Source organism: Condylura cristata, unplaced genomic scaffold (assembly GCF_000260355.1).
Source record: "Condylura cristata isolate star-nosed mole 26May11 unplaced genomic scaffold, ConCri1.0 scaffold00001, whole genome shotgun sequence".
Classification (NCBI taxonomy): Eukaryota; Metazoa; Chordata; class Mammalia; order Eulipotyphla; family Talpidae; genus Condylura; species Condylura cristata.
In genome coordinates, this window is record NW_004567102.1 from 50979426 (window position 1) to 50989198 (window position 9773).

General features: G+C 41.6%; 1 protein-coding gene across 1 annotated transcript in view; it reads right to left on the reverse strand.

Annotated features, from left to right (window-relative positions):
* The window catches only part of SEC63 (SEC63 homolog (S. cerevisiae)), a 67619-nt gene extending 59090 nt beyond the window's left edge, over positions 1–8529 (reverse strand). Inside the window, exon 1 of the mRNA XM_004673747.2 lies at positions 8149–8529. Within this exon, the coding sequence (XP_004673804.1) occupies positions 8149–8272 (124 nt within the window). The 5' untranslated portion in view covers positions 8273–8529. The remainder of the gene's footprint in view (positions 1–8148) is intronic.
* Positions 8530–9773: the final 1244 nt, after the last annotated feature.

A 9773-nucleotide genomic window follows, 5' to 3' on the forward strand; every position in this document is an offset into this window, starting at 1 on the left:
AAAAGTATGATTAAGGCAATAAATATCTAAGAAAATAAAAATAAGGCAATATCTAAGAAAATAAAAATTGATATGCAAGACATCTTTAAATAAAACAATTTTACTTAATGCATTTACTAATGTAATATTTGTTGCCACATATATAAAGCCTAAATATACTGCAATTCATTCTGCCAAGTTTCCAAATGACCTCCTCCAGTGTGTAGATGACTTAAATGTGTATAGACTACATATCTAACAGCACACAAAGGAAAGGGCTTTATTTTTACGTTAGCTCAAAACTTTTCAGAAGTCTAATGTCCTTTCAAGGTCTAAAGTCTTAAGAAGACTATATGCTATAAATTAAATATGAGTCCCTTTGAGCACCTTGCCATAGTAACCAATTTTTGCTTAAAAAAATTAACAGGAGATTGACATAACCAAATCAAAAGTCATCTAGATAAATTAAATCATTAGATAAGACAAACATTTCATTTATTCTTTATTTATGCATATAAGAACTGTGGTATAGGCCAGAGGTTGGGGACTAGAGGGGCAGTTCCAGAACCAAAGAACAAGAACAGTCTCCCCACACATCTCAAACCCATGTGCTGTCACATGCGGTAAGAGCACTGAGATGTAACGCACAGGCCACCAGGGAGGTCTCAAATACTTCATCTTAAATAAAAACACTGATCCCTTTACTCAATTCCCAAGTTGATAAAGGTCAACAGGCTTTTATTGGGCCAATCAACAGTTTTTAAGGGGATAAGACAGAAATGAGTAAAAGTTCAAAATTTGCACCCTACTTTCTCATTCCTCCAAGTTTATTCCATATGTAGTGCAAGCTATCTTGGTATTATCTTCCTAATTTGCTCATTCTCCTACATCGTGACATCTCAATTAATCAACCTCTGAAATTGAAACTGGACAAAACTGAAAGGATACCAGGGTCCCAAATTGTGAAGGGGAAAACCCATTATGCCCATTCTAAGTGGTCATGCACATACACAAAGACAAAGAAAGCAAACTGTCAGTGTGCTCAGAGATGTTTAACTGGTATCAAAGTTCATGGGGGTGGCCCTCCCTGGTGACGCAGTGGGTAAAAGCACAGCACTAAGAAGCTAAAGCCACTTCAGCATGAGTTTGATCCCCGCCCACCCCAGAGGTGATCCACATGGTGTGGCAGACCTCTCCTAACCTGCCAGCTATTCCCCTCAGCAGTGTACTTCTTCAGTTCTGCCTGTTCTGCGCCCCACTTTTGTCTCTGGTGAATCCTCCACCCCAGCATCTCTGACTTGTACCCTAGTTCTGTATGCATAAATAAATAAATCTTAAAAAGAAAAAAAAAGTTCATGGGGGTAACGGGTGCGGGGAAGAGAAAGAGAACACTTCAAATAACAGGTTCCCAGTCAAATCCAAAAGTGACCATCCCCTCATGGGCAAACGCCCAGTCAAACAGGTTTAACCCAAAGTTGGGCAGCTGAAGCACAAATGCATCAGAACAAGTCCAAAATACATACCAGAAGTAACCACAAGAAGTGATTAGGAATTAGTCCAAGTCCCAGAGTACTGGGGACAAGCCACCCAAAATTCAAAACAAACCAGGTAAGCTTCCATGGGGTCAAGATAACAGCTGTCTCTGGGAAAAGGCTAAAGGCCCAGGGCCAAGGAACAGGAACAGCCCCCTCACATATCTCAAACTCTGTGCCCCATCTAAGTCTCTCTTTCTTCCTCTCTACCTCCAATATACATCCACTGTTCCTTCTTCCTCCCCAGCTATATCACCCATTCACAAAGTCTGGTTCATGGCAAACTGGGAGCTGTAGTCCAAAACAGCATTGTGGCAGCAGGAAAAATGAAAATTGTTCCTGTAGTCACTCTGTTATAATGCTCCTCCCACCTTTTGCAGAGATGCATCTAATTTTTCCCCACCCAGTCACCCACCTTCCACCCTACTCAATCCAAACTACTCTCCAAACAATCCACCAAGTAATGATGAACAAAAGCAAAACTGACCAAGTTACTACCCTACTTAAAAGCCTCCACTGTTTACCCAATAACTTACAGGATAAAAGAAAAACTTAATAGTGAACTTGCTCTTGAGTGCCAATCACATTCAAGTCCATCATTTACTCAACCTCCCCTTGTTTTTGAATATGCTTTCCCCTACATTTGGACTGCCCTCTCCCACATAGTTTTCAAGACCCATCTCAAATTACCTCTGCAGGCAAGACTTCCCCAAATCCCAAAAACAGAATAGTGACTACTCCCTCTGCTACCAAAGCATTTTTCACTTGCCATTTCAATACTTACTGTATGTTAATCAATTACAGGAAACAGTATAGTGTAGTAACTAACAAGAAGTTTGACTTAAGATCTGGGTCTAACACCCAACCTTTCTACTTAGTTATAGCTATACGGTTTTAGGTAAGTCAGTTACCTAATGAAACAAGGATAAAAAAAGGATTTAGTTCAAAGTAAAATCTGAATACTTTCAGCATAAGTCACTTTAAGGTTAGTAAGCACCCAATACAGGAGCAGAGTTGAAATGAGGAGGATACAGTTACTAGACAGACAGGAGGGGAAAGAAGCCTTCCCCCCACAAGAGAGGGGAGTGTAAAAAGTTAAGAGTATGGCCTCCCTGGTGGTGCAAGGGGTTAATTAAGTCTCAGGACAATGAAGCAATCCCCAGCCAGTGAGCTAACCCACATGGCACAGCAGTGTATTTCAGCAGATCAGTTTTTTCTGCTCCCTACTGTCTCTGGTGAATCTTCTCACCTCCCACCTCCTGTACCACTAGCCTGTACTCCAGTTTTTCTATGTAAAAATAAATAAAATCTTAATAAAAAAAAAAAAAAAGAAAGTTAAGGGGGTATGAGGACTGCACATACCAAAATATTTAATCACCTTTGGATGATGAATTCCAAGCAATGTTCATTCTGTTCCCTTCTGCTTTTGTGCACTGGATATATGAAACTAAGAAAAATTTTAACACAATTAAGTGCTCATTACCTAAAAACAGCACCTAGCACAAAGTTAATGTTCTGTAAGTGTTTATTAAGTGAAGGAATTTCTAAAGGTGTTTAGTTTTGCAAGCATGTTTATATGTATTTATTTCTTTGCTCCTCAACCAGTTTTTGGGTTAACAAGTAGGACAGGTTATTACTACACCTAGAGAATGAGCCTGAGTGGTCAGAAGTAACTAACAGGGGACTAGGATAGAACTGAAAAACAAATTTCTAATAGTCAAGTTAAGTTTTCTTACTGCCCTAAGGACTCTAAGTGGACTCTCACATTCCCAAATCAGAGAACTGTTTGACAGTAAGTAATGAAGAATAAAGAATGCAACTTAAAAAAAAAAAAAAAAACTTAATTAATCCTTTCAACACTATAAAGAAAAAAAAAAACCCTGAGTACTTAAGTTCCGCATTGAAGTATTCCAGAAAGCCTATGTAACCAGCAAAAACAGTAGGCGCTAATCCACTACGTGCCAGATGCTATTCTCAACACTTTATATGTATTTGTTTGATCTTTTTAATTCTATTAAACGGATAACTACTCTATTCACTCATATCTCAGATGAGTGAACTAAAATACACAGAAGTTAAAAAGCTTGCCTAAGATCATACAGTTTGCGATAGACCCAAGTTTCCGAAACAGGCAGTTTTTAAAAAGTAAGGTCAAAGAGAAAGATCAAGTAAGTTTCAAAAAAGCAGGTCAAGGAGCCAAAAAACAAAAGCCTGGAAAAAGTATAGATATGTTATCTCAATTCAAAATATATATTAAACTACAGCAAACAGTAAATAATAATAGATTACAACATAAAAATATTAACAGATGCGAGCATAATAGTAAATATTAACAGATAATTACAATGAGTTGGTTTGAATGAATTGCCATTAATCATTTTTTTAAGAATTTTTTTTTAAAGATTTATTTATTTATGCTTACACAACTGAGGCAGAGGCCAGAGGTGTGGTGGGTGAGAGGATTCACCAGAGACAGAGCAGGGAGCAGAATAGGCAGACTGACTAAGTACACTGCGGAGAGGAGCAGCAGGTGAGTCAGAGGAGGTCCGCCACACAATGTGGGTCACCTCCCTGGCTGGGGATCAAACTCGGCTGCAGTGGTAACTGAGAGCTTCATAATGTGATGCTTTAACCTGTTGCACTACCAGGGAGAACCCTTTAGAATTTTTTTTAAATTTATTTAGTTATGCATACAGAGCTGGGGTACAGGCTAGAGGGCAGAGGCCATGAGAGGATTCACCAGAGACAGTGAGGAGCAGAACAGGCAGATCCAAGAAGTACACTGCTGAGGAGCTGTAGGCAAGACAGGAGAGAATCGCTAAGCCCTGTGGATCATCTCCTGAGCAGAGGACTAAACGCACACTGAAGCAGCTGTGGCTAGCTTGCACTGCTGTGCCACCAGGGAGGGGCCAGTATTATCAGTTTTAACAAAAATACTAAACTACAAGAACTTTACAGCACTGTTCTATAGTAAATGCTTCTTCGGTTTCACTGTAAAAACAAAAAGGCTACAACATTGGAAAACAAAAAAGCTACAACATTAGAGGGTTTTTTTGTTTTTTAAGGAAAAAGCATCTATCAAGACAAATAAACCTCTTTCCAAAATGATATCTGCCTGTGACAAAAGATTACTTACTTTTAAGGAAGTTTATCTCTCCCTGTCCTTTCCAAATCTAACTACAATTTACAATCATTTAAGGACCTTTTAAAGCACCATGCTGAGGAACCACTCCAGACCAATACATTAGAATATCTGGGGATGAATCTAAGTGTTTTTAAAAGTTCCCCAAATGATTTTACTGTGTCATCAGGGTTGAGAACTATGTTGTAAAGAAATCAAAACCCTGGTGATGGGAAACCCGCGGGGATTGCAATCGAGATGGGAAAAAAAATTTGCAAAATGATGTAAAAATAAACTTTGTAATAAAATAAAATAAAGGATACAGAATGCTGAAAAAAAAAATCAAAACCCTTCTTGTTATTACTTCATACAAAGCTTTTGTCCATAATGCTTTACAAAAGTATTCAGTCATCGTATTCAAGTATTCAATCAAATTGGAAACAACTGATTAAGATAAATAGGCCCCGCCTAGTTCGTGCATCAACTATAAGAACGCTTAACCCGTAAGTTAGACAAAATTCAAGGCAGAAGAATTCCACTGATATTTTGGAATAACAGCAATTTCAATCAACACATCAAATATGCCCATGATCAAGGTGTTTCTACTTTTTAAACCCTAGATTTTACAATCTGTGAAATTGTCCCATCCTTTCTAATGCTCTTAGGAGCCCAAAATTTAAAACAAACAAAAAACAGAAGACGACGACTCACTGAAACAACTGTCAACCTTGAAACAAAGACTGAAATGACATCTTAGAAAAACTAAACAAGGATTTCTTAAATTGAACTTTAAGATTGTATAGTTCCTGGCAAAGAAAATCTTTCTCATGCTTTTATGCAAAGGATATCCCTCAACAAGTGAAAACTGCAGAAGAACTGAAATTCAAACTTACATGCCTAAATTTTTAACTGAGCTACTTGGAGTTTTACATCAAAACTATAAAGCTTCTAAATCAAATGTTAAAAGATCCTGTTGTGTTATTCAAAACTCTTGAGGACAGATGTGCTACACAATGTTTGAGATTTCAGAACCATTAATAGAGCATTTATATGTCTCTATTAATACCTAAGCATACCCTCAAGGGTCTAAAACAGAACCAATAGTCAAACATTAATATGCCAGCAGCAAAATATAACTTATTTATATTTTCAAAGGTTGTTAGCAGTCTCCTGTCAGTATAAGTCAGCAAATTACTTCTTTCTCAGAGCTTTGGGTGAACCTGCAATTCAAAATTTCTCTGATATTTAAAATACTACAAATGAACTTTTAAAAAAGGCATTATGAAGAAAATAGCCTTTTAATACCACTGCAGTTCTAAAGGAACACCTCAATGATTATAGCAGACCCACGAAAGTCGAAATGATGTGCACCAATTTTCATAATTATTAGAATAGCATTCAGTGTCCACCTTAATGTTCACAATTTAATTTCCAGCAAGACCAAATATATCAACATGTGCATGTTTAGCAAGTCTGAATAGCATTCAGTGCCCACCTTAATGTTCACAACTTAATTTTCAACAAGACCAAATATATCAACATGTGCATGTTAAGCAAGTCTGAAGGAAAGAGTCATGTAAAAAAGGGCAAATCAACACCTAACTTTCTAACAATATGCAAACAACAGAGGGCTTTGAAGCTAAACAGACCAATGTTCTAATCCAAGATCCACTACTCAGGTAATTTACTGATAGTCTCTAAACATGTAAGATGGAGGAGATATTAATAGTAGCTAGCCCATCATGTTTTTAAGAGGACTAAATAACATCTGAAGTTCATAACATAGAAATGGTTGCTATTAATTCCTGACCACTTTCCCAAAGACCAGATATAAGCTAAAGAGACTCAAATACGACATAATTTAGGAGGCAAATTTTATAATACAAAATCCGCCACAAAAAAAAAAAAATTACTTTTAAATTTCAAATATCCAGTGTGGATTAAAATGACTAATTTCTGAAGTCAGGGTTGCTTCTCAAAACACATTCTAACCAGACCTACCTATCTTCCCAATACCCTTTTTATCTCCCACACAGCCAACTGCAAACAAATGGTGATGAGTGAAAAATACTGTACTGAAATGGTACTTTTAACTCAAAAAATAAAAATCCCAGAAGAATAGTCTAGGTTTTGAAAATAAGAAAAATCATTACGGTATTATGACCTATCCCTTACATACAACCACTGTCTAAAGAATGCATATAGTTCAAATACAAAGGAAAAGAAGGTACAATAACCCAATATGTAATTTTCACAAAACTATCCCATAAATTAGAAAAATGGTTAAGACTGTTATCTAGGTAGACTTTTGCACTTAATGGATATTTAAATGCACTGTCAAGTGTACTCAAAGATGGGATACTTTTTAACTATTTATCCTAACTCAATTTAATTCCATTATAGAAATCAAGAATTTTACAAAGCATTCAGTCTGAAAACAATTGCTCAACTATTCAGTGCTTCACTGCTAACTTTCCTCAAAATACAGTATATAACCTGGAGAAGTACACCTCCACCACATCCAAGTCAAAATATTTAAGCAAGTTAGCCAGCTCCTGTGAAACACAAAGTTCCCCCTAAATGTTAATACTCAAAACCTACCACTTACTGTTAATAGTGTCATGAATAACCTACAAGGACCTTGCAGTTCCAACTAGCTTTAAGAATATCACCTGCCATATGTGCTAAAAGAGTGCAACAAATGGAATCCAAACTTTACTCAAGCTTAAAATGCTAGAAAAGAACCCCTACTGTTCCGTGTTCTAATTCTATGGTATTTAATGTGAAAAGAACTAGAACTAAAAGCAATGGACCAGAGCTACCTCACAACTGTCTGCAAGACGGAATTCTTCATACTTGCACTTTTCCCGTCATCAACAGGAAACTCCAAAGAAAAGGAAGTAGAGGAAAATCTAATTTCGCTATGGGAATAACGGCACTACTTGCAAACCCCAGAATCTAAGCGAACAAATGAAAAGGCAATGCAAGGGACGGGAGGGAGGAGGTGCAGGAGGTGAGCTCAGTCGGTGTCTCAAACCTGCCACCCAGCTCAGACAGCGCCTGGAACACCCGTAAGGACAGCTACAACACGGAAAGGAGAGGTGTGGAAGAGGGACCACGGCTTGGGAGCTCAGACCTTAGGCTTCCTCCTTTGCCAACTCTTCTCTCACCTCCCAATTCCCATCCTCCCCATCCCATGCCGCCCCCTCCATAAAGAAAAAAATACCCAATAAAACCAGAGACGGAGAAGACAAAGAAGCAGCAGGAGCCTGCAAAAAGCGTCCAGAACAATGGGGGAGGAGAGAACGAAGCGAAACTCCGGACGAGGACAACGAAGAGCGGCAGCGAAGACCCCGTAAGGTACGGAGGGAAACAACGCGGAGCCCGGGGCCCGCCGGCGGCGGACGCCTAGACGAGAGGCCCGGGCGCGGAGGGCCGGGCCGGGCCGGAGTGGCGCGGCCCGGAGGGGCTGGCGGGGCCTGCGCGGGTCCTCAGGCAGCTGCCGTCGGGACTCACCGGCATTCTGGTCTCGGGGCCAGAGGTAGTATGTGGCCGGGATCACGATAAGCCCCACGAAGGAGGTGAGAAAGTAGAAGAAGGTGTTCCCGCTGTCATCGTACTGGAACTGCTGCCCCGCCATGACACCCCCTCCTCCGCCTCCCTCTTCCCACCGCCGCCGCCACGACCCCGCTCGGCGCTCTGACTCCCGGCGCCACGGCCCGTGTGGCGTAGCTCGGACGCTGCCGCCGCCGCCGCTATCCCCACCCCCACGAAACTCCACTCGCCGCCGCCGCCACTGCCCTCGCCTGCTCTCGCGAGAAGAGGCCTTTTTCCCACCCGGCCTTGCTTTACCTCCCACAACCCCTCCTCCTCCTCTTCCCTCTCGCTTGCTTAGGGAGACGTGTACGTACGCAGCCGCCGTCCCGCTCTTAGGCCCACCCCCTAAGCCAAAGCCCCGCCCCTGTCAGTTCTCCTGTAGGACCCGCCCCTCGCTCTAGGGTCCCTCCCCTTCCTGTACTTTTTTTTTAAAGATTTATTTATTTATTCATACAGAACTGGGGTACAGGCCAGAGATGCGGAGGGTGAGAGGCTTCACCAGAGACAGAGTGGGGAGCAGAACAGGCAGATCGGGAAGTATACTGCTGAGGGGAGCAGCGGGCAGGTCAGGAGCGGTCTGCTGTGCCATATGGGTCACCTCTGGGGCTGGGGATCGAACTCGCGCTGAAGCGGCTGCAGTTCGCCAGCAGTACCTGTCCTGCCACCAGGGAGGACCCCCTTCCTGCACTTTTCTCTGCGTGCTACTTCCTGTCTCCCTAAGATTTCAAGCTGAGGAGTGAAGGCGATTTGTTCACCCGTCTGTGACTGGGAACAGAGGCATTTTGGAACTAGAGTCGAGCTTCCTCCTCTAGTTCTACCTGCCCAGTCCTGCCCTTAGATCTTTGTTTCCCTAGTTAATAATGTTCCCTGAGGTTCTGGAGCCGCTGCTCAGGCCCCCACATTTTGGAAACAATCATTCAGAATAGGTGGGCGAAAGAGAAAATGGAGTGGGGGTTGTATGTAATGAGATTGGGGGTGGGTGGGTTGTAGTTTTGTGTGCAAAGGAACGTTTGCTAGAAAACACTGCAATCTACACTGCGCCCATTGTGCAGATGGAGAGCCGTCCCCCCCACCCAAGTAAGTAGAAATGGTGACCTACCCATCCCAGAGCTGATATTTATAGTCACCAGGTTTACAGCATTTTCTACAACCCAGGCAGCAGAGTAAGACTTTTATTGCTTTATGTACATCAATTAACTACCAGTAAACCCCATGGAAAAAAATCAACGCAGGCCTGATCTCCAGAAGAAGGTGAGGCAGATTGTCTAGTCACACAACGTAAGTGAGTGAGAGTCCAACCCAGCTCACTCTTGACGCCACAAAGACAATGCTTGAGACCACCACTTGGCCGTGGACCTTAACATCTCTCCCAAAGCAGCTGGTTTTCCCGCAGGGTGTGGGCAGGAATCTGTGATTCTATTAGGGACGGCTGGTGTGGGCAGCAATCTGTGATTCCATTAGGGACTAGCCCTGGCGCTTGGAAACTTCCCTTCCTCACTGGCTGTGAGATCCAGCGGTGAGCTGTCGCGGGAGCTCAGTGCACT